General features: G+C 52.2%; 2 protein-coding genes across 2 annotated transcripts; both read left to right on the top strand.

Moving 5' to 3' along the window:
- Nucleotides 1-11,849: 11,849 nt before the first annotated feature.
- IGFBP6 (insulin like growth factor binding protein 6) lies at nt 11,850-15,696 on the top strand. Its single transcript, XM_072797800.1, has 4 exons — nt 11,850-12,239; nt 14,364-14,506; nt 14,689-14,808; nt 15,350-15,696. Exons 1-4 carry the CDS (start codon nt 11,909-11,911, stop codon nt 15,470-15,472), a joined length of 717 nt encoding a protein of 238 aa, XP_072653901.1. The 5' UTR covers nt 11,850-11,908; the 3' UTR covers nt 15,473-15,696.
- A 68-nt stretch (nt 15,697-15,764) lies between these two features.
- On the top strand, nt 15,765-25,907 carry SOAT2 (sterol O-acyltransferase 2). Its single transcript, XM_072797799.1, has 15 exons — nt 15,765-16,990; nt 17,473-17,528; nt 18,040-18,176; nt 18,493-18,552; nt 19,008-19,115; nt 20,028-20,304; nt 20,643-20,712; nt 21,280-21,364; nt 21,868-21,913; nt 22,119-22,248; nt 23,402-23,499; nt 23,912-24,010; nt 24,506-24,641; nt 25,100-25,245; nt 25,448-25,907. The coding sequence occupies exons 1-15, from the start codon at nt 16,915-16,917 to the stop codon at nt 25,496-25,498; spliced, it is 1,575 nt and encodes a 524-aa protein (XP_072653900.1). The 5' UTR covers nt 15,765-16,914; the 3' UTR covers nt 25,499-25,907.
- The last annotated feature ends 880 nt before the right edge of the window (nt 25,908-26,787 follow it).

Genomic DNA, 26,787 nt, shown 5'->3' with positions numbered 1-26,787 from the left:
GCCGCAGTCGAAATAGTGCACATATCATTACCTCCAGAAGTGTCTTCCTGCTCTTTTTGAAATCTCTCCCTCTCACCGTCTCATCCCCAGGAAACAACTAATCTGCTTTCTGTCACTAGTTTAGTTTGCATTTTCCAAAATTTTACATAAACGAAATCACAGAGTATATGCTCTTGTGGGGGAGGAGTGTCTGGCTCCTCTTATTTGTCAGCATAACTATCTTGAGATTCGTCCATGTTGTGTCATGTCTCAGTAGTTTATTCTGGAATTTTTTTTTTTTTTTTTTTTTTTTTTTTTTTTTTTGCTGAATAGTATGATTCACCTGTTGATGGATGGACGTTTGGTTGTTTCCAATCTTTGGCTGTTGCAAATAAAGCTGCTAGGAACATTTATGCCATATCTTTGTGTGGAGACACATTTCATTTTCTCTTTAAGATTGTATTTATTTATTCATTCATGAAAGACACAGAGAGAGAGAGGCAGAGACACAGGCAGAAGGAGAAGCAGGCTCCATGCCGGGAGCCGAAGGTAGGACTCATCCCGGGTCTACAGGATCACGCCCTGGGCGGAAGGCCACGCCAAACCACTGAGCCACCAGGCTGCCCTTAATTTGCATTTTCATAATGACTAATGATATTGAATATCTTCACGTGCATATTTGTCATCCATATATCTTCCTTGGCGAATATTATTATACTTCCTTTTTGCAGATGAAGATCCTGAGGCTGGCCTCCGTAACTAATCCCAATAGGTCCACAATCAAGATAACGAACATGTCTGTGCAAGTCATTTGCCCAGTTTTAAAAATCGAGTTGCCTTACTTAATATTGCATTTTGAAAGTTTTTTGTATATTCTGAATTCAAATCCCTTATCAGATTTGCGATTTACATTTCTTCTTGTCTTCTCATCATTTAACAGTGTCCTTCAAGGAGCAGAAGTTCTTAATCATGAAGATGTACAATTTATCAAGTTTTAACTTTATGAATCATGGTTTTGGTGTCCTATTTAAGAAATTTTGCCTAACCCGAGGTCACAAAGATGTTCTCTTGTGGTTTTTTTTCTAGAAGTTTTATGGTTTTAAATTTTTACATTAAGTCTATAATCCATTAATACATTTTTTTAATTTTGCTTTTTTTTTCTTTTTTTTTCCTTTTTTTTCCTTTTTTTTTTTTCTTTTTTTCTTTTTTTTCCACTGGTTCATTTTTTTTTAATTTTGAAACCAATTATACTTGCAAAACTAGTACATGGACTTCCACATGACTTTAGCCCAGCTTCCCCTAATATTAACATCTTACCATAGGTTAATCGTTGAAACCAGGATATTAACATTGGTATAATACTGTTAAGTGATTTACGGACCTCCTTCAAATATTGCCTACTGTTCCCCTAATGTCCTTTTTCTTGTACAAAATCCAATCCAGGATTTCACATTACATTCACTTGTCATCTCTCCTTAGTCTCCTCAATCTGAGACAGTTATTCATTCAGTCCTTCCTAAAGGGTAGTTAACCCTTGAACAACACAGTTTGTTTTTTTTTAAGATTTTATTTATTTATTCATGAGAGACACAGAGAGAGGGAGAGAGAGGCAGAGATTCAGGCAGAGGGAGAAGCAGGCTCTATGCAGGGAGCCCGACGCAGGACCCGATCCCAGGACCCCAGGATCACGCCCTGGGCCAAAGGCAGGTGCTAAAACACTGAGGCACCAGGGATCCCCCGAACAACACAGTTTTAAACTGTGCAGATCCACTTATATGTGAGTTTTTTCCTGATAAACACAGTACATTTGTGTATAACTTTTGACTTCCCCAAAACCTAACTGCTAACAACCCACTGTTGACCAGAAGACTTACCAATGACACAAACAGTCGATTAGGTATTTAACAAAAGACATTTCATATGTTTTATATATATATATATAATATATATATATATTATATATATATATATAGTATTCTTATGACAAAGTAAGCTAGGGAACAGAAAATGTTACTAAGAAAATCACAAGGAAGAGAAAATACATTTACAGTGCTCTACTGTATTTATCAAACAAAATCCACGTATAAGTGGACCAGTGTACTTCAAACCCATGCTGTTCAAGGGTCAACTGTATTTTATTGTGATGTATAAGGATGTAATTGCTATCTCCCTAAATTTACTCTGTTTGTTTAATATTAAATTCTAGGCTCTCAGGCCAAAATTTTAGGGAGGAAAAAAGAAATATTTGCTACAATCAATGTTATATTAGAGCCTGGGATACTTCCTTCAACAGCTTTGCCAGAGATAGGTTATAAAGAGGGCATAGCTGGCCTGCCCAAAATGGTAGGGACCCAGACCTCAAAAAGCCCCAGGTTGCCTTTGGAAAAATCCCAGACTCAGGCTGGGGATAGTCTCACAGCTCAAGAAGGAGAAAAAGAGGAGATCTAGTGTTTTCATGACTTGCCAGGGACCTTTTACCTATGATCTTATTAATTCTTTTTTAACTTCTTTTCTTTTTCAGTCTGTGCTGTTTATCATAATTATACATTTCTTGTGTTTATTCCCACCCTACCCCCAACATAAGGCTACCCTTCCTTTTTTTATTTGCCTTAAAACAACCTCTCTCTAGCTCTAGAAATTACATGTGGTTTGAGTATTTCGACAATTTAGCAAAGAAGTCTGTATTTAACTTATCCAAAGTCTTTGTTTTTCTAAATCATCAAAGTTTTACATTGAAGTAAAAAGAGCATTCATTGAACTTGGAATCCAGTGGATCCCACCATCTAACTGTGTGGCCTTTGGCAAGGTATTTAATGTCTCTAAATATGTCTTCTTATTTGCAAAGTAGACATGGTAATGGAACATTGTGAGAATTATGCAAAATGTGAATAACCAGTCCATGAACTTGAGTTGAATCTAAATATCTGCCTCCTCGTCAGATTGAACAGCCCTCATCTGTTTGGTTAGCTCTCACAGGCTAGTATCCTTGCCCTGCTGTAACATTGCTGAAAGATCTGGATCCTTTCCCATCCAGTGAGGCCTCCCAGAGCACAGAGTTCAGAGGTGAACATGATTTTGAACCAGGGTAGGATCATTCATTCATTAAATGCTAGGTACATCAGTGTAGGCCAGGAACTGAGTTAGACACTTTATTCATTACAGGAAAACAAAAACAAAAACACGGAGTGCCTACCATGTACTTCACATGAATTTCAGCTAACAAACTCACATTAATTCTGTCAAGTAGGCATTGCAACCCACATTTTATAGAGGGGAAATAGAGGATGTGGCCCCTATCCTAAAGGCGTCCAGAAGCCAGTTAGAAGAAGATAAGATACAGTAAATGAAAAGCTGCTAGAAACACAAGACAAACTGTAAGAGATGCTAGGAGAAGATATGTGATCAACAGCCATATGACTGGTAAAGACAAATACTGCTCCCTCTGCCGAGAAGCCTTCCCCTCAGTCCTTCCCTAATAAATGTTTACTCCTCCAAGAATCAACCAAAGCATCGCCTCCCCTGTGAAGCCTTCTCTGCTTCTCCAGGCAAACCTGAGTTCTTCTTCTTGTGTCTCACTTAGCTCTCGATCCCTCCTACCCTTACATAGTGTCATTGTTGATGTGCTTGTCTGTTTTCCCCAGACACTGCGAGCTTCTTGGGGTCAGGGTGAACAGACTTACTCAACTTCACCCACAGCTTCATAATAAAAATTAGAGAATACAAGGTTAGAGAAGGAGGGAAAGGTTAGGAGTGTGATTATGAATAAAAGCTCAGGGTATGAATTTAAAGGGCCTATTTGGTCAAGGGGTGGGTGGTTCTTGTAAGATAATGATACGGGTTTTAGAACAAGTGGATTAAAAACCCAGGATTTGGACTTGATCCTGGAGTTATTAGGGAGTCATTAAAGGTTTCTGAGCAGACGAGTCATATGCTATATTTTCATTTCAGGAAGAATAGTCTGGGTAGAGAGTGGGTAGTATCTGAAAACTGGGCAGTCCGTGGTCAACTATCAGCGTGGTCCAGGTAAAAGACAATGAGAGCCCCAAACCATCAGGATGGCCATAGAAATGGAAACCCTTTAAGACCAGGTGTGGGGGGGGAGGTGGGCAGCAGCACCTGGGTTGGTGTAGTCTAACTGACTATTCTTGATCTCAGCTCAGGTCTTAATCTCAGGGTCTGAGTTCAAGCCTCACTTTGGGCTCCACACTGGGCATGGAGCTTACTTAAAAATAAAAAACAAAAACCAGATTGGGGAACCAACAGAAATAGATAATTTAAGGAGAAACGAGTGGAGGATGACTGGGAAATTAGGACAGTGATGAGACCACTGACAAAACAGGAAAGCTGAGGAATGGTTTGTGGGAGGAGAGAATAAGTGTGGTTTTAGATGCGTCGGGCTTGAAACAGGGGCAGGTGGGACATTCTATTAGGATCCCAGGTAATAATAATAAATAAATTATAAATAATAAATAAATGAAATAAAAATAAATAAAAAAATTTTTAAAATAAAAAAAAAAAAGGATCTCAGGTAATGCCTTCTGGTTTACTTCCATATTCTTCCTTCCAATGCCTACTGTTCTGATAGCCATGTTGGCTGTAGCAACCTCTTAAAGGCTGAGAATTTAATCACAGATGCTCTGTGGAATGACCTTTTTCCCAATCCAAGTAATCATGTATAAAGAGGCTTTTCAGGGATCCCTGGGTGGTGCAGCGGTTTGGCGCCTGCCTTTGGCCCAGGGCGCGATCCTGGAGACCCGGGATCGAATCCCACATCGGGCTCCCGGTGCATGGAGCCTGCTTCTCCCTCTGCCTGTGTCTCTGCACCTCTCTCTCTCTCTCTGTGACTATCATAAATAAATAAAAATTAAAAAAAATTAAAAAAAAAAAAAAAAGAGGCTTTTCAGAGATGGATTTGCCCAGGAGATGGTTCTAAGTAAAGACCTCCAGCGACACAGTTAAAGATAACTAGGAGGCTGGCGACAATGAGCCAGGTCACAGAGGGCTCAAGTGAGATGTGAGTTCAAACCCCTGCTCCAACACTTCTCTCTGAAGACTCCGTGATTCCCTATAAGAATAATTATGGGACTAAGTACAGCGTCCACCTTATAAACTTGCAGTAAGCATTAAAAGTAAAGTGCTTAGTGTAGTTCTCAGCATATAGAAAGTATTAGATTATTAATTAGGATTATCATTGTCATTGATGTGGCATCCTCTGTAAACTGACCTCCTTGGAAGCAGGGGCCATCTTACTTATTTCTGTAGCTTCAGCTCAGGGTACAGGACATATAAAATTTTTGTTTATTTGTTTGTTTAGAAACATTTAAACCATTACTATGATATATATTTTTAATAAGCCTTTTATTTTACGATAATTTTAAATTTATAGCAAAGTTGCAAAGATAATACGGAGAGTTCCCCAATACCTCTCACCCAGTTCCTCCCACTGATAATATTTACATGTCCATAGTATATTTGCCAAAACTAAGAAACCAACACTGGTACATTACTCTTAACTGTATTCCAGACTTTATTTGGATTTTTTTTTTTTTAAGATTTTATTTTTAAGCAAACCCTGCACCCAACATGGGGCTTGAACTCACAACCCTGAGATCAAGAGTTGCATGCTCTACCAACTGAGCCAGCCAGGCATCCCCTCAATCCCACTTTTTTTTTTTAAAAAAAGGTTATTTGCATTTGATCATTTTTCCGCCGATGTCCTCTTTCTGCTCTGGGATTCAGTCCAGGGTACCACACTGCTTTCATTGTCATCTGTCCCCAGTCTCCCCTGGTCTGAGGCAGTTTCTCAGTCTTTTTTTGCTTTTCATAACCTTGACAGTCTTGAGGAAAACAGGCCAGGTATCCTGTAAAATGTCCCACAATCTGGATTTGTCTGATGTTTCTCTCGTGGTTGGACTGGGTTATGGATTTGTGGGAAGAAATTCACAGAGGTGAAGTGCTTTCCATGTCATCATATCAAGGGGCACATGAATACCCACCTGACATCTGTGGTGAGGTTAACCTTGATCACACGGTTAAGCTAGTGTTTGCCCGGTGTCTCTCCTATGAAGTTACTATTTTTGTTTCCTGTACTATATTCTTTTTCTCTCCCCTCTCCCCGGTACTCTTGGAAAAACCCCTTTCACCCCTGTACTCTATTCTTTAGAAGCATGGTCACCAGGTCTAGCCCAAGGCAGGAGAGGTGTTAAGCTCTGCCTTCTGGAGGACAGAGTACCTACATACACTGGAAGTCTTCTGGAAGGAAGATTTCTTTCTTTCTTTCTTTCTTTCTTTCTTTCTTTCTTTCTTTCTTTCTTTCTTTCTTCTTCTTCAACTGCTTGTTTATATCAGTGTTATGGACTGAATTGTGTCCCTCAGAAGAAGAAATGTTGAAGTCCTAACTGCCAGTACTTCAGAGCGTGACCTTATTTGGAAATAAGGTCTTTGCAGATTTAACCAAGTTATGATCATTAGGGCAGGTCCTAATCCAATATGACTGGTATTTTTATTAAAAGGGGAAATTTGGATAGATGCACACAGAGGGTAGTCAACGTGAAAATGGCCATGTGATTACAGAAGCAGAGATTAGCCTGATGCATCTGCAAGCCAAGGAACATCAAGGACTGATGGTTACCAATCAAGTGAGGAAACAGCAAGAAAGGGTTCTACCCAGAGTCTCAGAAAGAGCGTGGCCCTGCTAGCACTTTGGTTTGGGGCTTCTAGTCTCCAGAACCGGGAAGCAATAAATTTCTGTGCACTTTGTTACAGCAACCTTAGCAAATGAATACAATCGGTCTGCACTTGTATATTTTATTTTTTTTATTTATTTTAAGATTTTATTTATTTATTCATAGAGATGCAGAGAGAGAGAGAGGCAGAGACACAGGCAGAGGGAGAAGCAGACTCCATGCAGAGAGCCTGACCTGGGACTCCATCCAGGGTCTCCAGGATCACGCCCCGGGCTGCAGGCGGCGCCAAACCACTGCGCCACCAGGGCTGCCCTATATTTACTTTATACCGTATTTAATTCAGTATGATATTATGTATTTGTTGCACAAAATTTTTTCAGCTTGACCTTTGAGAGTCCTTTCAGGTTGGTTCTTATGTGTCTCTAATATGCTCCCATCCTTTTGTTTTTTGAGCACTTCTTTACTTGCTAGTACTATAAGAAGCTCTAGCTCCTCTTCTGTTTCCCTATACCAGGCCTAGAATCAGCTATTCCTGGAAGGAGTTTTGCTTCCTTTTATTGGAGACTGGTACTTAGAAACCAAGATCTGGGTGCTAGCTGTGCTCACCGCTATTGGGATGCCATTGCTTCTAAACCCTTACATGAATGGAGTTAGATAATATGTATGCTAACTCATGTATATACACAAACCTAGCGTTGTTTCTTTCTTTTAAAGATTTTGTTTGTTTGTTTGTTTATTTATTTGACAGAGAGAGAAAGCACAAGCAGGGAGAGTGCTGGGCAGAGGGAGAGGGAGAAGCAGACCCACTGCTGAGCAGGGACCCCGATGCAGGGCCCTGGGATCATGACCTGAGCTGAAGGCAGATGCTTAACCGACTGAGCCACCCAGGAATCCCTAGAGTTGTTTCTAGCAATTGCCCATCTATATGTATATCAAGCTAAATATAAGTTCATATTGCGGTCTCTGACTCCTAACCAAGCACCAGAAGATACATTCTAGCCTCCCCCCCTTACTTATCAGTGACTTCTCCCACCAACAAAGAGAAACCTGGCTCCCAATATCCATAACTTGTTTGTTCAATCCCAGTATATATCCAAGGCAGCTTCAAAAATTTGTAACCTGGGGCGCCTGTGTGGCTAAGTGGTTGAGCATCTGCCTTTGGCTCAGGGCATGATCCCAGGGTCCTGGGATCGAGAGTCCTACATCATGCTCCCCGCAGGGAACCTGCTTCTCCCTCTCTGTGTGTCTCTCGTGAATAAATAAATAAAATCTTTTTTAAAAATTTGTAACCTATAAGCCTGTGAGAATATTTATCAACTAGAGCACGGTGTTTATGTAGATTATGCTGTGCCTTTAATCGTTAACCTTATAGTTTCTAGTCAACACACGGTTTTCTAGAGTTGCTTAGGTCAGCACCTTTTTGCCCCTCACCCCCTTCAGTATGTTTATGTCATAGATCTAGAATACAGTTAGATTTATTTGCAACAGTCTACATTCTATCCTGGAATACCCTAGAATCCTTGTTGGTTTTTAAGTGTTTATGAGGTGTGTACTTGATGGACATATATAAATTCTAAGCTCTCTGAGAGCACAATTTCTCTCTATTTGTGGCCATATTACCTATTCAGATCCACATAAATAGATGCTCCATGAATCTACTGAATATTCTTTTGTTCATTTAATTGCAAAGAAGCAAACCTCAGATCTGCAGTTGCTGTTCCTTGTCCACTAATGATCCCCAATTCCCAAACTGTCTGGCTGATTCCAGCCCAATCTAGAAAAATGCCCTGCTGTCTTCCCAAACTTTCCCAAACTCTATTATAAAGTTGTATTCTTTAGAAAGCCCTCTTTTATTTAATCTGGAGCCAGGTTTCCCTCTCCTATTGCACCCTGACCACCCTCTGGGCCTCTTAGACTCTTTGGCCTTTACTTTGGCCAAAGCAAGGGGAAGAAAAAAAGAGAGGAGGGCTGAAGAGGTGGGCGGGCCAGGAGACCTCCTGGGGTAGGCTGAGCTAGCCCAGAAGTTCAGGAGCAATGGTGGAACCTCCAGAAGAGGTACCCCCATAACCTCTCAATGCCCTCCCCCAGGACTACCTTTGTTCCCACCAGAAACACCAACCTTTACTTAAATCAATTCCAAACTCTTTATATGGGAACTGGGGGCCTAGAGACAAAGAGCATGTAGGGCCCCTGTCCTCAAAGTACTCACACTCTAACTGGAAAAGTAAGACACATGACTAGATAAACAAAAATTTAGGACAGCAACACAATAATGTGGATGAATTCAAAGGAAAGCAGACAGCTGGCCCAGCAGGTGAGGAAGAGGGGATAGAATTTGGTTTGTATTGAGGGAAATGAGGATTCTATTCCTGTGAGCTGAAAGCTTGGAGTCCAGAGGAAGAAATCACCTCTGAGCACCAATTAGGGCCACACATTCACTTCCCTAATCTCCATTCAGGCCCAGAGATGGGAGACTGCCAGGGGGTTCTGGGGAAGGTGATCCAACCAGCTGGCTGAACCAGGGCTCACTGTCCACAGGGCCCTGAATGGTAGATGGGAGCACAGGTTTTATCCAAGTGGGATGTAGGGGACATGACATACCACAGAGGCCTTCAAGGAGGAGAGAGTCATATGAGCAGGACTGTGGGCAGCAGGACCAGCTGGAAGGTTGTGTGGGAGACAGATCGCCGGGATCAAAGACCCAAGGCCAGCTGAGTTTATCACAACAGTTCCCATCCAAGCCACACCAGACTTGGGCCGCGTTACTGATCCGCATCCTGGGGGGCTTTCTGCCTGTGAGATGGGCCACCACTTGAACTCAAAGCTTAAAAGGGTCTAGGCAGGCCCTTTCCGTTACCCTTTCCCCTCAAAAGGAAGTCAGCACCTGGGGTGCTGGGGACTTGGACAGACAGGCTGGCCATGAGAGACAGCATAAGGGATCCAGAGAATGGAGCGTCCTATGCAAGAGAAGGAAGAGGCCCAGCAGAGTTTACTTCTGGAAAAGCCTGTTTTCCCAGCCCTGGCAAAGCTCTCAGCAAAGTCTTCTCTCACAAGGAGGCCAGAGTCCCAAAGGTCTGCACCTTGGCCCACACTCCATTCTGAGCACTCAGCATCTGCTTCAGATCCCACTATTTCCGGTGCTGTGGTAAAGGGCATCCCAAAGGGAGGAAAAGCAGAGTCCAAGTCTCAGCCTGCAAGAAAGAGACTGGTTAGGCTCCAACAGCCACAGAGTGCAGCTCTGGACCTCCACGCTGGAGGAGCAGGGGAAGGGCAGTGTGGTGCTGGCATGGTGGTGGTACTGGACTGGGCCGTCCAGCCTGTGCTGCAGGGAAGGAGAAGCTGGGCGGTGGGGGCAGTAAACAGGGTAGTTCTGTTGTAGGGGTGCTGGTGGTGCAGGAGGGGGAAGGGGGTGTGAGGAGGGGGTATGGAGAAGGAGTGGTGGATGTGAGAGGCTACCCAAGTAGGGGGCTCTCCTGCAATATAACCTACAAAGGAGAAGTATGAACATTTAGAAAGTCACACTGGGATCCTGCAGGGAGGACTCCATCTCCTCCTCATCCCAAACTTCTGATGGCCTTCCTGTTTGAGGTGGGAACAACACGCTGGAACCCATGCTCAGGGCAGAATAAATAGTGATAAGAGTTTGGGGACAGGATGAAGCTAGTTCTCCACCCTGAGGTCAGAGCTTGGGGCAGGAGGTCCCAGAGTCTCCGCAGAGTGGGGGAGAGCTCTCCCCCACTCCCTCTCCTCCCCTCCTCCCAGCCTGTCCAATCTGCCTCTGCGGCCCGGAGCTACTGCAAGACACTGCTCCCCAAATTCCTGTTCTAGGGTCCCAGGGTAGCCAGGGAAGGCGGTGGAGGGGGGCCGGGAGTGAAGTTCTTTTTTGGTATTTACCTAAAAGCTCAGGAAGCCCTTGCTGACATTACTGCTTGGGGGCCCAGAATTTAAACTTAGTCACTGCCCAGAGCCCTTGTTTTAGGAAAGAATGAGATGGCTCTTGTTGCGTAATCCGGAGCAGGGCGGGTGTGAGCTGCCAAGAGAAGCGGTCCTTCTTCCGGCCTCTAGGAAGGCGGGAAGGCGGGCGCAGCTCGGAGGCTGGGATGGGTGGGGCAGTGCCCCGGGAGGGGAGGTGGGCAGCGCGGGTGGGGGAGCCGGGGGAGCGGAGGCCGCCCAGACCAGTCCCAGGCCAGCACCCCCTGGCAAAGCTGAGGAAACCGATGAATCCAGGCAACCCAATGGGTGATACTGGGAGTTAAGGGGCAGATTCTAAGAAAGGAATGGAGGCCAACCTGGATGAAGGAGAGAAGTGGGGGAGGGGATGGTTGTTCTCTGTCCACTGTTCCCAAGAGCACCCAGAGTGTGGGTTCCCCACCCGCCTCCACCTCCATAATTGCAAGGGGCCAGTCTCTCACACTGCCCTGTCCCCACCTGCCAGGTGTTCAGCTATTCCCCACCCTTGCACACTGGTCCCTCTGGGCTACTCTGGTGGCCCCACCACCATCCTAGGGTTAAAGCCTACACATTGGAGGTGTGCCTGCCCACCCTCTCCCCACCTCTCCCCTTGCTTCCCCCCAACCCCTTCTACAGCCTTAGCCCAGCCTGGCCCCCGGCCCCCGTTTTCCCACAGTAACATGTCAAACCTTGCTCTTCCTCTCCTCTTCCCTGGGCTACTTTCTCCCATCAGCAGTCGCTTATCTCAAGACCGCATTATCCATCATCGGGGCCTTCTTTTCTTTCCCTTTACACACATCCCTCCCGTGACTCCCACACCCCATCCCTTCTCCCTTCCTTTCAAACAGCACCCCCTCACTCCCCACCAGAGACCCCGCGCCCCTTCATCGCCCACACATACACATGAACTGGGTTCCTGGATTTCCCTTCATCCCAACTCCCGTCCTCTCCTTCCACCCCTCCCCACCCTCTAGTGCCTGCAGCCAGCTGTCCAGCTCCCAAATTCCGGCCCGAGAGTCCCGGGAACAAAGCAAGAAAAATCAGAGTAATTTGGGAAGTAAACAGAAACTGGGAAGGGAGGGGGCAGAGTAAGTGGGGAGGACCCAGGTGGGGGGGGCCTCTCCAGTCCCACCCAGTTTAGGGAATGCCCCTGCCTTCTCCCCCACCCCCCTTCACCTGGCTCTTAAAGGGCCCGGCCCCTGGCCGGCGGCTACTTAAGGCAGAGGGGCGGCGGCGGGCGGCAGCTGCTGCAGACTGCCCTGCGAGGAGCGGACGGGGCCGACACCCTGACCATGACCCCCCGCAGGCTGCTGCCGCCCCTGCTGCTGCTGGGCCTGCTGCTCGCTGCCCGCTCGGGAGCCGCCCTGGCGCGGTGCCCAGGCTGCGGGCAGGGGGCGCAGGCGGGCTGTCCCGGGGCCTGCGTGCAGGAGGAGGACGGGGGGCCGCCGGCGGAGGGCTGCGCCGAAGCGGGGGGCTGTCTCAGGAGGGAGGGGCAGCTGTGCGGGGTCTACACCCCCAACTGCGTCCCGGGACTGCAGTGCCAGCCGCCCGAGGAAGACGAGGCGCCCCTGCGGGCGCTGCTGCTGGGCCGCGGCCGCTGCCGCCGGGCGCGCGGGCCCCCGGGTGAGTCCCGCCCCGCCCCCCGCCCCGGAGCCCCGCCCCCCGCCCCGGAGCCCCGCCCCCGCCCCGGAGCCCCGCCCCCAGAGCCCGGCTCCGCCCGGAGCCTCGCCCCTAGCCCCGCCCCCAGAGCCCAGCTCCGCCCGGAGCCCCGCCCCCGCCCGTCTGGAGCCCCGCCCTAGCCCCGCCCCCAACCCGGAGCCCCGCCCCCTCGCGCGGGGTGCTGCGGAGCGGGGTGCGGGCGGCCCCGCGAGCCCCTGGGTTCTGCCCCGATGCTCCGTCTTCCTCACCCTGGGGAGCGGGGCAGGTTTTGGGGGGCGAACGGGCCAGGGCGGGAAGCAGCTAGAAGCCTGGGGCGCGGCCGGAGGCCCTGAGGGCAAAGCAGGGAAATGTCTGAGCTCTCCATCTCTTCCCCCCCCACACCCCGCTCTGTTTATTTTCCCTGGAAGGGAAAGGTGGGGAGGGAGGGGTTTCGGGTCAGGTCCTAGGCCACAGCATCTCAGCTCCTTCCCTCGACCCCATCCCCCCGAGCTGGAGAAAGGATCCAGACGGTGTTCCCAGCTTCCATTTGGAGAAAGAAGGAAGGGAACCCAGACTCCCAAATCCCGCACGCACTGAGAAGTATCCCCCCTTTTCCCCTTAATATCAGGGTGTCCAAAGCACCTGAACGTGAAGTCTAGAACAGAAGATGCCCCAAACCCAGAATTGTTTCAGACTAGACTAGGGTCAGAGGGCCGGCTCTGGGGGCCTCCCGAGAAGGGGACAGAGGTGGGGAAAGAAGGAATCTGCCAAATCAGGGTTACGAGCTGCTCAGAACCCTCCACCCACCCTACCCCACCCTACCCCAGGGAGGAAAATAGAAGGCTGAGTCATTGGGTGGGTGGGACAGAAGTGAGTCAGAATCCAAAAGATGGGGGGCAGCACGGGACAGAGGGAGGACAGGAAATGAAAGCAGTCGCCCCCACCCCGGGGCACCCGAGCTCCTGGTTCCTTCCGAGGCAAGGGAGGAGATGGTAATGTGAAGTTTCTTTCAGTCCTGAATGCCTGGGTCCAGGCTGCTAGGGGTTGCCTGGGTGGGTCAGAGGAGGCAGTGGGAGCATGGGGGAGGTAGGGTGCTAAGTGGAGGGAATGAGGAGCATGGTCTGAGAAGGGCAGAGGAAGAAGGATGCCCAGGGAGGCAGGGCTGCAGAGGGAATGGCTCTGGGGTGGGAGGGAGTAGGCAAGTGGGAGCAACTGTCTAGGTTTTGGGATCAGGACCTTGAGCAGAGCTCGTCTTTGGACACGGAAGAGGAGAGATGATGCCTTTAGGGGCCACAACATCTAATTGTACAGCTGGGCCAAATTCCAAGCAGTGCATACTTCCCTCCCTGCCTTTTCCTCACCCTGGCGTCCTGATTTATTTCCTCACCCCCTTCCATCCTGAGCTTTCCCCAAGCCGCCCAGACACCATGTGTGACACTTTCTCCAGAGCCAGGAGCAGCCCACAGGTTAGAAGCCCCTCATTCCCTGCATCTTTGCAACCTGCCCTCTGCCTGTCCCTGCTCCTGGGACCACTGGGGTTGGTTGGGCTGAGCCATGGGGGACCAGAGAAGGGAGAGGACCCCGCTGCGGTGCCCCAAAAGTAATCATGTCTGAAGCCTGGGAAGGGTGGGCTGAGTCACAGCAGGGTCACACCGGGGACACACATTCCACTTGGGTCCCTGCTAACCCCCTCCCACATGCCCGGCTCTCCTTTCCTCATCCCTCTGGCTTGGTGCACCCCCTGCTGGCTTCTCGACGAACATTCAGGTCTTCCCCCCCACTCCCCACCCCAAGCCCAAGGCCTCCCAATATATTTGTATTTGTCCTCTGTGTCTGCTTTCCAAAGTGCTTCTCCCTTATAAGACCTAAGACTAGTCTGGGGGTATTGTCAGGAAAGGTCATATAACCCTTTGTCAGAGAGAGAAACTGAGGCCAGAAGAAGGTAAAGGTGGAGGCAGGTTCTAACCACCCTCATTTCTACTACTTGGAAAGACCTTCTCTTCCTCCCACTGCAGGGAGTCCGGGTGAGCAAGGCTCTCTTCCATTTGGTTCTGGTCTTTGACATCTGATTCTCGGACTCTCCCTTCCTCGTTCCTCTTGTGGCTGTAGGGGAGAATCCTAAGGAGAGCAAACCCCAAGCAGGGACCACTCGTCCACAGGATGTGAACCGCAGAGACCAACAAAGGAATCCAGGGGCCTCTACTACAACTTCCGGCCGGCCCAATCCTGGTGGTGTCCAAGATGCTGAAATGGTGCGTGTGCGGCTGGCAGAGAGCAGGAGGGGTGGGGAGCCCTGGACATTCCATCTGAGGCTGTCACCTTGAGCTTGGAGAGGTTTCCCACGTGGGTCCTGGAGCCTGGCTATGGGGGGAGCCAGGGGGCCATGTCCTGGAGGCTGCAATGGTTCAGAGTTGCCTGCTGTCCCTTTTCCCAGGGCCCGTGCCGCAGACATCTGGACTCAGTGCTACAGCAGCTACAGACCGAGGTGTATCGAGGGGTTCACACCCTCTACGTGCCTAATTGTGACCATAAGGGCTTCTACCGGAAGCGGCAGGTGAGGCCCCTCCTCTCCTCTCTTCCACCTGGTCCAGCAGGAGGCTCCTGCCAGGGATGGGACGAGGGGAGCTTATAAAGGGGCATAAGGAAGACACTGCCCCTGTCTTCAAGATCTCCCAGCTTTAGGGCCCACACAAACGTAGAAGAGGAGCCAGACCGCCCAACTCAGGAATGCCTAACTCGGAGGTTCACATTTATGAGGTGGCTCAGAGTCACCTAGGGGCTGAGAACAGGTGGATGGCTGAGCCTACCACGGAGTCTGAGGATTTGCATTTCTAACACAGCCCCTAGTATTTTGAGAACTAGGGTTCTGGTCTAGAAGAATAGGCCCAGTTTAGTGGGTAGAGAAGAGGGGAGCAAGAGAAGGGAGCCCAGAGAGCCTCCCTGTCCTAAGAGTTCTCAGATGTTTCTGCATATTACGACGGGGGGGGGGGGGGGGGACAGAGGGACAGAGCCCATCCCCACCCATGGGCCCTCGTGTCCCTCCCGCTGGAGCCTCAGCGCTGCTGCACCTCTGATCCCTGTGCCTCTCTCCCCAGTGCCGCTCCTCCCAGGGGCAGCGCCGAGGTCCCTGCTGGTGTGTGGATCGGATGGGCCAGCCGCTGTCGGGGTCCCCAGATGGTGATGGAAGCTCCTCCTGCCCCCCTGGGAGCAGTGGCTAAGCCTGGGGGCAGGGCTGGGGGCACTGCCCGGCCAGTGGAAGGAGCATGGGGCTGTCCTCTTGGGTCGTTTGTTGAGTGATGAGTAACTCGGAGCCCTGAGCCCCACACTCCACCTTCAGGCGCCCCCCCCCACTACCCCCCGACCCCCCAGGACCCTGCACATGGAAAGATTGTTGGTGTGGGCTTGGGGTGTTAATAAAGCTGTGTTGGGGGTCTCTGGCCTACGTTTCTGAGTCCACCTCTCACATTTGTGGAGCCCCTGGCCCCTCTGTCTCCCCCTTTCTGCCCCCACCCCAAAGCCCCCAGTGGAGCTCTCCTTCCCTGTGGACTGCTTGCTGGTGCTCCTGTGGTACTTGGAATGCAGGAGACAGACAGTGGCAGAGGTTTTCAGCCCTGGAGCCTCACCCAACACCCACCAGGGAGTGGGAGCAGGGGAGACATGGAGGCCGTGGCCTCTGTCTGAGCTTGTGACCTTGTTTCTAACACTAATATTTGGACACAACGGGAGAGGGGAGAGGAGGGATTAATAGTTAATCCCCAGCAGGAACCCAATCAAGAGGAACTCTCAAAGCACTTACCTTTCTGCTACATCCTCCTAAAAGGGGAAGGAAATTCTTACTTATCAAGCCCCTCCCAGGGGCCAGACCCTGGGCCGTGTGTTTTTATGTGGATTACCTCATTTTGTGCTTACAATAAGCTTGTGAGGTAGGGACTTTTGCCCCTGTTTGTTCAGAGAAGGAAACTGTGGCTTAAAATATTTGGGTCACTTGCCTGAAGTTACACAGTCGGTAAATGATCGAGGGAGGATTGAAATCTTGTTCTTCCATCTGTGCCAATGCCTGGAGTCCCCCAGGCACTGAGTGCTCCTTTGGCCTCCTTTCTGCCTACGCGCTAACCCAAGCAGGTGTAAGGAAGAGCAGCCGCCTAGGGGCCCTGGCGCCCAGCACTTCCTGGAGGGGCCGCAGCATCACCTTTGTCACAGGTGTCAACCCCATCAGAACATGAATCACATGCATGGAACACATCTTATCTCGTGGTCTAAAGGAGCTGAGGGCACCTGATGATCCTTCAGGCTGCGGGGAGGGAGATCCAGCAGGCAACTCAAGCTAGGCGATAAGCCCCAGGGAAGCCCAGGCCCCCGCCCCACGACACAGACAGGTGCAGAGCTGCAGAGCCGCTGTCCCTGTGGGAGGGGCAGCTCACTCAGCTAGGCACCTGTGTGGTGGGTTGGTCTGTTGGGGATTAGTGACCATCCCTGGGGCAGCCAGCAGAGCGGAGCCTGTAGCTGAGAAGCGTCACCCTCCGGACCGGATAACCTATCGGTGCTCCCTGGAAGGACTTTAGTCTTTGGAGCTGATGAGCTGAGTGAGATAAGAGTTTGGCAGCTGCGAAGGAGGGGAGGGAGCACTTCACAGCCGGCTGCTGCCCAGTCGGGACACATCATGGAGCCAAAGGCAACCCGGCTGCGGAGGGGAGAAGGGCCGAGAGGAGAGCAAGAGGACCGGCCCTCCGGAGAAGGTGAAACCCCCTCTGGGGGTGCAGAGAGCTGGGGGGTGCTGGAGGTGGGGACGCACCGTGGAGAGGGCGCTCCTGCGGTCTCGGGAGGCTCGTGAAGGCAGCCGCTGCCCCTGCCCCTCACTGCCCAGCCACGAGAGGGAAGTGGAGAGATACTCAGAGCTGGGGCCCTGCCTTATCTTGTAGACTCTTTCACCCCCCCAACCCCCACCCCTGGGAGGGGAGGGGTGAGTGACCGGAGTAGCTTCCTGTTTCCCAGCTAGTGTCATCAGGCTCCCAGTGGCCTCCTCATCCCCTGCAGGAGTATAACTTCCCCTTCTGATGGCCCCCCACGATGCTAGATACTCCACTGGTTGGGGGCAGGGAGGCTGCTGAGCTTGGTCGTGGAAAACATTTCCTGGACAGAGGATGCTTCTGGGTCCAGTACTGGGCAGCAGAGGCCTGACTCCTCCCCCTTGGGTGTGCCCTTTGACCCCTCCTCCTAGGAAGCACCGAGAAGGATAGAGGCCTGGACTTGGTGCAATGGACGAGACATATGGAGGTGAGGAGGTCAGAGGTCAAGGTGGACAGGTCTTGGAGCAGAGGGAGGGAGTAGGGGCGAGGACTGGCTCTGCAAAGGCGATTTGTTCTTGGGTTCAAACCCCTCAGATCAGCTTACAGCCAAGGATTAAGATGGAGGGGTTCGAAATACAGGTCAGCAGGGCAGGGGCCAAAAGTCAGCCAGTGAACAGACTTCTGTTAGTGGGACCAGAGGGCAGGAGAGGGAAGGCTGAGGACAGGGAGAGGACAGCAGGGTGAGGGATGGCAGGCGGTCGGCATCCAGACCCTGGCGCTGGAAGGGTCTTTCCGGGTTCCCCCCTGCTGCCCTGGGAAGCCAGAGAGAAATAAACTGCGGGGCGAGGTGGGGGCCGCACGGGCTGTGCTTGTTCACCATTCTGTCCCCAGCACTTAGGACGCACCCGCACCCAGAGAAGCTCAGTAAGTATACGGCGAAGGAGAGGAGAGCTGGCTGGCTGGGGAGACAGCGGGCCCTGCCCTGCTTTGTCCTGTAGGTTGTGAAGACACAGTTGCTAGAACATGCACAGGGACAGCTGACGGAGCTGCTGGATCGGGCCATGTGGGAGGCCGTACGGTCCTACCCGCCGCAAGGCGGACCTCTGCCCTCCACGCCTCCAGATTCCTTGAGCAAGTAAGAGCCTGAGGGACTGGGGCCTGGGGAATGGCTGGAGCAGGCTCCTCTCTCATGAGGCTTGTGAGCCCTAATGTCACCTCGCACCTCCTTTGCCAGCACTGACATGACCCCCACGTCCACCTTCTCTCTTCCGCCCTCATCGCTTCTGCCTGCCTGACACCGACCTCCACCTCTGGCCTTGTTCTGCCCCGGCCCTGACCTCCCACTTGGTCCTGCCCTCTGGGGGCCCTCACTCTGACCTTCCTCTGCTACTGCCCTCGGCTCCCAAGTCCTGACCCTTTGGGTCCTGACCCGAACAACTGTCTTTATTCAGGGGCCGGGAGCCATCCCCCGGGAAACGGAAAATTTTCATCATCCGGAAGTCCCTGCTCGAGTAAGTCCACATCAAGGACAGGGGGTGGGAGGAAAAGCAAGAGCTTTGGCTGGGGTCCAGAACCCCTCATTCCTACTCCTCAGGCTCTAGGTGTTTGGAGGGAAGACTTGGAGAGGGTTTTTTTTTTTTTTTTAAGATTTTATTTATTTAATCATGAGAGACACAGAGAGAGAGGCAGAGACACAGGCAGAGGGAGAAGCAGGCTCCATGCAGGGAGCCCGACGTGGGACTCGATCCCAGGTCTTGGAGAGGTTTTCTAACGTTCGGTTTTCCCACTTCCCCCGGCTGTAATTGTGGAAGAAAGGCCCCAGCACGAAAAGGCTCAGCCATGTCCCTGCCCTTAGCGACAAGTTCCCAATCGCTAGTCCCCTACCTCACACGTGTACAGTGCTGGAGCTGGTCCGCACGACCTCGAGGACCCTCCTACACCGACACTCGGGCCCCTGTCCCTGCAGCGAGCTGATGGAGGTGCAGCATTTCCGCACCATCTACCACATGTTCATCGCCGGCCTGTGCGTCTTCATCATCAGCACCCTGGCCATCGACCTCATTGATGAGGGCAGGTAGGAGGCCTCCCGCCTGGGATAAGCACATAAATCAGACCCCCAAGTCTCCAGTGTCCCATTTGCCATTGGCCAGATGAGCACAGGCCCCCCGCTTATTGATCCTTTGATTATTGGACACACATCAACATTGCCTCCAACAATCTTCCCAGCTAAAACTCATTCTTAGACTTCTTCTTCCCACAGCCTTTTAACAGTTTTGAGAGTTTCCCTCCAGCACATTTTCCATGTCTTGGCATCCACATGTATATAAGAACCAAGAGGGGGTATGTTGTGGGGTTTTACATAAATAAGATACCCACTCCTTAACAATTTACCTTCCTATCTTAGAGATTGTTCCATGTCAGCCCATTGTTATTGATGACTGCAGTCTGGCACGCCGGCTTTGGTCTTTTCCTAAGGGACATTTAGGTGGTTTCCAATTTTTCACCATTACAAACCATACGGTCTTAACATGAGCATGAGGTGGTTTCCAATTTTTCACCATTACAAACCATACGGTCTTAACATGAGCAAAAACACCCAACAACCTACTTTCTACTAACTCCCGTCTACAGCTATAAACACTCCAAAAGAACACAACTAACGAAGATCGAGGCTAAATTCTAAATACCTCATATTCTAATAATACCTTCGGCATATGAAGCTCTGAGCCCTCCTGCGCCACCATAAGATGCAGAGGGCTCTAAAGGTCATTCATAAGCAAGCCCGTCCCATGATTGAGTCTTTCCGGCAACACCTTGTGCTACAAGTGCAGGACAACAGAGGCACACCTTGAACACCTTCAGATATGGGGCGCTGGAACCCTTAGCAAAATGCCTGGGTTTACCTTCCAAGAGCTCTGACTGCAGAGGGAGGGGCAGGGGTGGGCCACACATTGGTCTACGTCATTTCTCCCTCTCCATTTCCAAGGCTGATGCTGGAGTTTGACCTCCTGATCTTCAGCTTCGGACAGCTGCCCCTGGCGCTGATGACGTGGGTGCCCATGTTCCTCTCCACCCTGCTGGTGCCCTACCAGGTCCTGCGGCTGGGGGCGAGGCCGCGGGCCGGAGGGGCCTGGGTGCTGCGGGCCGGCCTAGGCTGCGTGCTGCTGGTGGCCCACACCGTGGGGCTCTGCGCCCTCCCCGTGCTCGTGGCCCTGAAGTACCAGCTGCCACCTGCCTCCCGCTGCATCCTGGTCTTCGAGCAGGTGACCCGGCGGGGCGTGGCTGGGCGGGCCCCGCGGAAGGGGAGCTCTGGGGGTTGGGGTGCTCTGCAGGCTCCAAGGAAATGCTCGGCTGGCTTTGCGGGGAGCCGCAGGGGTTGGCTGGCCCGAGGCCCCGCCCTGGCCTCGCAGGTGCGCCTTTGCCCTGGGCTCATCCCAGCAGCTACCTGTTAGGCTGTGAGACTGTCCCACGAAAAGATAAAGTCTGGGCTTTGACCGCATAGATCTTGCAATCTGCCCGCCTCCCTTCCCTAAGCGAGGCACAGAGATCCTGACGTCATCACAGCCCCGCAGCAGCTTACCCTCCCTTCCGTTCGTCTCAGGTCAGGCTCCTGATGAAGAGCTACTCCTTCCTGAGAGAGGCTCTGCCCGGAACCCTTTGTGCCAGAGTAGGTGAGGCCTTGGGTGGCCCTGCTGTGAACTCAGGCCTTTAGGCTGTTGGAGTGAACCAGCGGTTGGGAGACTCTCATAGAAGCTTTGGCTTCCTAAGGCCTGTTGGCCTCCAGCTGGGCTCTGTGGGCCGCAGTCTTCGGGGTTCTCAGGTCCCGCCTCTGAGATGTGGCGCCTCTGTTGCCCGGGACTTCTGGCACTTTCCAATGTCCAGGGCTAACTTGGAAAGACCCAGGGTATGAGAGCCTTATCTCAGGAAGTCAGAACAGAAGGAGAGAGAGAACGTGTGGTGGAACTTGAGGTGCCACATGAAGCTCCTACCACAGCAGGTCCTGCACCAGAAAGTTAGGGTGCAATGGAAGCAAGAGTGTCGCAGAGCAGCTTCAGCTCCTGCCTAGTCTCCCCTTCCCCAGCAAGCCTCCAGATCCAATGCCAGCCGCTCACCCATCCCCATCCCCTGAACCCCTGTCCTATCCAGCCCCCCACCCACCAGCCCCAGCCCTTCCCCAGCCTCCATCATCACCCCCTTCCTTCCCCCCTCACTGATGGCTCCTTCTCACTCCTCCCCAGGTGAGGGCATGCAGGCCCCCAGCTTCTCCAGCTACCTCTATTTCCTCTTCTGCCCCACGCTGATCTACAGGAAGACTTACCCCAGGTAAGACCTGCACCTCTTTTCCAAGTGCCCAGGCCCATCAGGGACCCGGCCCTTCTATTTTCCTCTCTCTGAGGTCTTTGGCCTCACCCCAGACACTGGCCACTTTCTCAGGACGCATCCCATAATTAAAACGGGAAGTAACTGGCAGGTAGACTGCCCCTTCTCCTTTGCACAACCCATGGTGACACGAGAGTGACCAACTGTCCCGGTTTGCCAAGGACTGTCCCAGCTTTAGTGCCGAAAATCCTACCCCCTGGGAAACCTGTCGGTCTGGAGCAGACTCCTGATGGTTAGTCACTTTAGTTGACACTGGAGCAAAAAATCTGTCTGCCGTGTCTATTACAGAAGGTTCCAAAGTGTTCTAGACCCTTACCTCCCAGATAGTCTTCCCAAGGCCTGAGCAATTGAGGGAGCTTCGGAGAGGGGGCTCTAGAACCTGTGCCCCAACGGGCAGGGAACAAAATAAAAGGACGAGAAACATCTTATCCTCCTTGCTGCTGCAGGACACCCAACGTCAGGTGGAATTATGTGGCCAAGAACTTTGCTCAGGTCAGAAGATGGGGTAGAAGGATGGACTTGTGGTGGCCGAGGGGGAATTTCTGGGAGGGAGGTGAGGAGGCCCGGGGAGGGAGGAGGTCGGAGGGTGGTGCTAAGGTAAGAGGAGGTGGGTGCTGGGCCCGAACCCAATTCCAGAGCGGAGGGGCAGCTGCGTGACGCCTCCCAAGTGTGTGTCCCCCGCCCTCTGCACCCCCAGGCCCTGGGCTGCGTGCTCTACGCCTGTTTCATCCTGAGCCGCCTCTGCGTTCCTGTCTTTGCCAACATGAGCCGGGAGCCCTTCAGCACCCGGGCTCTGGTGCTCTCTATCATGCACGCCACGTTGCCAGGTACGTGGCCGCCCGAGGGCAGGGCCGGGAGGGCTGCACCTGGTGGAAGGTTTCCTGGCCGGGCTGCCTCCCTCCCCTCGCTCTTTCCCTTCTGTCAGGTTCAGCACCTCCCGCCTCGGAACCTCTCCCACGGGTGCCCCCCCCCCCCATTGCTCATTGCCAGGGCCTCAGGTCGGCGCCACTGCACTCTCACTTTCCACGTGGGCGTCCTCACCTGTTCCCTTACCCCTCCAGCGCTTCCTTTCCCGCCTGCCCTGACGCTGCCGCCCGCAGGAACCGCCCTCCTACAGGTTATCATTCCCCACCCTTGGCCTGGCATCCAAAGCCCCCCAGCTGGTCTTCTCATCCTACCACAAGCTCTGCTCTTCCTTTTTTTTTTTTTTTTTTTTTTTAAGATTTTATTTATTTATCCCTGAGAGAGGCCGAGACACAGGAGAAGGAGAAGAAGAGGGAGAGCAGAGAGAGAAGCAGAGGGAGAAGCAGGCTCCCTGTCGGGAGCCCAGTGCGGGACTCGATCCCCGGACCCTGGGGTCACACCCTGAGCCTAAGGCAGAGGCTCAACCGCTGAGGCCGAGCGCCCCTCCGCTGTTCTTGAGCCCTGATCCTTCACGCCTCCTGGCCTTTGCTCAGCTGGGTCCCTCAGCTTGGAATGGCCTTTCCTCATTTGCCAGCTGTGAAATCTGATCCCTTTTTGTTTTTTGTTTTGTTTTGTTTTCTGATCCCTTTTTGGAGGCCTACACTGAGTCCTCCTCATCTAGGAATCCTGTCAGTGTTAGCCTTCCATCACCTCGACCTACCCCTGCTCTGCCCTCCCAGGTGCACCCACGGCTACCATGCTTAGCTCCCAGCACATCCAACCTTGATGCACGGTTCCATATGTCTCTGCCTCTGCCTCTGTCTGTCTCTCCCTCTCTCTCTCTCCAACCACTCTGTGAACTCCCAACGGTCAGGGACTTTGGGGTTCATCTCTGCATCCCCCACACCCGCCATGGGATTCATGAGCAGATGGACGGAGTAATATGCATGAATCAATGAGTGACTAATAAATGGTTGGTAGGAGTCGGGGCCCTGGTTGCTGATGAGGGCCCCTCAGAGCTTCCCGGGGGATCCAGGTGGGCCAGGCTGACCTGCAACCCTTGTCCCCACTCACCAGGCATCTTCATGCTGCTGCTCATCTTCTTTGCCTTCCTCCACTGCTGGCTGAACGCCTTTGCAGAGATGCTACGATTTGGAGACAGAATGTTCTATCGGGTGAGGCCCAGACCTGGCTGCACGGGAGCTGGATGCAGGGAGGGCTGGGCAGTGATCTGGGGAGGATGGTAGCTCCATTGGGTGTCACCCCAGCTGTGCTGTCAACCTCCCACATGAGAAACGCGCTCCTCCAGGTGTGGCTCCAATGCCAGCCCTCCACCCCCGACCAGTTAAGGCTAACTGCTTTTGTGTGCACGGTGCTTTGGAATCCTCTTCTCCTGAGAGGGGGTGAAGGAGGGAGGGCGGGCCCCAGGTCCTGAAGAGGCAGCTGGAGAGTGCTTGCTGTCTCTCTTCTGCCAGAGGCCAGCCCTTGTGGAACACTGGGACAGGGTAGGGTGCAAGAAGCAGGGAGGAGCGGCTGGGGCCTGGAAGAGTCAGGACCCTGATGCTCTCCTCCTTCCCTCTTCCCCAGGACTGGTGGAACTCGACGTCCTTCTCCAACTACTATCGCACCTGGAACGTGGTGGTCCATGACTGGCTGTACAGTTACGTCTATCAGGACGGGCTGTGGGTAAGGGCTCTGACGACCCCTGGGCCCCCACAGTTAATGGAGCCTCTCCAGGACATTCTCCCTCCTTCCGTCTACACCACCTACCTTTTCCAGACCTAGGGGCCCCCTTGACTCCCTCTACCCTCTTCTCCCCAACCCAGTGGGCAGAAAATCCTCCTTATGGTCTAACTTCCTTCCTTCCTGAGCCTTAACTCCGCCCCTCCGCAGAACATTCCTCTTCTCTTTAGCCTTCTAAGGACCCTGCATATAGTAACTCTCAGTTGCCAAGACTTTCCACGTACGCAATCTGCACGGTGCCCTGAGAAGCGAGTGTTATTATATCCCCTTTTAAAAATTGCACATAAGGCCCAAGAGCTAATACAGCGCTCTTAAATAAGCCAATTCGGCCCCTCAAATACCATATTCTATTCCGTTGTGCTGTACACTCTCCTGGCTTCCTTGAGGAGGGGGCTCTGTGGGGGAGTCTTGGGGAGACTCACCCCACCCCACCCCCAGCTCCTTGGTGGCCGGGCCCGCGGGGCGGCCATGCTGGCTGTGTTCCTGGTTTCTGCAGTGGTCCACGAGTACATCTTCTGCTTTGTCCTGGGATTCTTCTACCCTGTCATGCTGATACTCTTCCTGGTCATCGGAGGTGAGCTTGGCCTCTGTGCCACTGGCCTCTGTGTGCCTCTCCAGCCAGAGGGCGGAGCCCCGGAGTCCTGCTCCTGGAGATTCCAGACGCACGGGGAAGACACCCACCCTTGGGCGACGGGGAGCTTGGGAACAGGGCGGGGGGTGGGGGGGGCAGCAGGGATGTAGGAGAAGATTTCTGGCTGCAGAGGAGCATCTGAGCGGGGCACACATGGGGGGCAAAGGGGAGAGCTGGCGTGGGGCTGCCGGGGTTAGCATGAGACCCAGGATGCCGACGTATGAACCGAGGGGTCCTGCTTTTACATGAGCCCCTTAGAGCACCGCGTGTTGCTGGAGCCGGGCTCAAGATCTTGCCCCGTGGTGCCTTCCTGTCCCATCTCCCCCCAGCGCCCTGGGATGGGAGGCAGCCAGGGACACAGGTGTCTGGAACCGGAGTAACAGCCCTTCCTCCTGCATCAGGGCTGATGAACTTCATGATGCATGACCGGCACACAGGCCCCGCGTGGAATGTGCTAATGTGGACCATGCTTTTTCTGGGCCAAGGCATCCAGGTCAGCCTGTACTGCCAGGAATGGTATGCTCGGCGACACTGCCCCCTGCCCCAGGTAAGGGACCACGACCCTCACTCAGCTCCCCATCCGGAGGGACACACCCCCCTCCCCAGCAGCCAGCCCTCTGTTGTTACCTAGTTCAACTCTCGGGGTCTGGGGCCAGGGCCTGGTGTGGGGGTGACGCGCTCCAGTATCTCAGATGTGTGGGGTGGGTACAGGAGGGAACTCATGCACAGTTCACCCTTCTCTGGCACAGACAACCTTCTGGGGGCTGGTGACACCTCGATCCTGGTCCTGCCATACCTAGAGGTCAGGGCACCCTCACTGCCCAGATGACACCACCACGTTCCTCTCAGCCTGCAAAGCCTGGGACCGTGGCTCCTCTGCCCGCACTCACAGACCTGGCTCCAAGCCACGGGGGCCTGGCACGCATGACCCCATCAGGGAACTCCAGGAACTGCCATCGGTGGACCTGTAGGACAGCTGAGCACAGACTCAGAATGGTGGTGGCTCTTGAGCCGCCAGCCCCCTCCGCTGGGCACAGAGCCCCCTCCTACCTCATGACTGCCCAGATTTGAGAAAACTTGAAGGATCTTCCAGATTTGGTGAAGGCAGGATGACCAGAGAAGCCGGAGCCCCCAAGGTCTGAGAGGGGTTTGGCCCGCCCTTCATATGGCTTCCAATACAGTAATAAACTCTGTGTCTCTTTTTATTCATTCATTCGTTTATCCTTCATTCATTATTTGTTGAAGGCCTGCTCTTGGCAGGCACGACAGATGGATTGAAGAGTTGTGCCCGCAGAGCCAGACTTGCAGGTGGAGGGGCTGAGGGTCTTGAATGCCCTCCCCTCTCCTAAACCCAACCTCACCTTCCCTTCCACGTCTACTCCTTCTTCGGCTCACATTTCCACAAGCCCTAATCCACCCAGGGATCCCTCCAATATTTTGCTCTTATAAAGAATTCTGTGGGCAGCCGGGTCGCTCAGCGGTTTAGCACTGCCTTCAGCTCAGGGCGTGATCCTGGAGACCCGGGATCGAGTCCCACGTCGGGCTCCCTACATGGAGCCTGCTTCTCCCTCTGCCTGTGTCTCTGCCTCTCTCTCCCTCTCTCTGTGTCACTCATGAATAAATAAATGAAATCTTAAAAAAAGAAAAAGAATTCTGTGATGAACTCCCTCTTGTATATATACACATCCTTGTGCATTTTCCTACAGGAATTTTCTAGAAGCAGAATTACTGGAACATTGGGCCGTATTACTTTCAATTTTATATATATTGCCAAACTTCCCTCTGGAAGGTTTATCTTTTTTAAGATATTATTAAAATACGAAGTTTAAGGCATACCATGTGAGGAGCTGACATATGTATACATTGCAAAATGATTACCACAAAAAGGTTAGTTAACACCTCCATCCTCTCACAGCATTACCGGCATGCGTGTGTTTGTGCACGTGTGTAGTGATAACATTTGAGATCTTCTCTCTTAACAACTTTCAAACACATAACCCAGTATTAAGTAGAGTCACCACGCTGTACGTTAGCTCCCGGAACTCACGCCTCTTACTGCTGGGAGTTTATGCCCTTTGACCAACATCTT

This window comes from Canis lupus, chromosome 25, assembly GCF_048164855.1.
Source record: "Canis lupus baileyi chromosome 25, mCanLup2.hap1, whole genome shotgun sequence".
Classification (NCBI taxonomy): Eukaryota; Metazoa; Chordata; class Mammalia; order Carnivora; family Canidae; genus Canis; species Canis lupus.
Note: the sequence above shows the minus strand (reverse complement) of the source record. Positions and strands in the feature narration are given on the sequence as shown.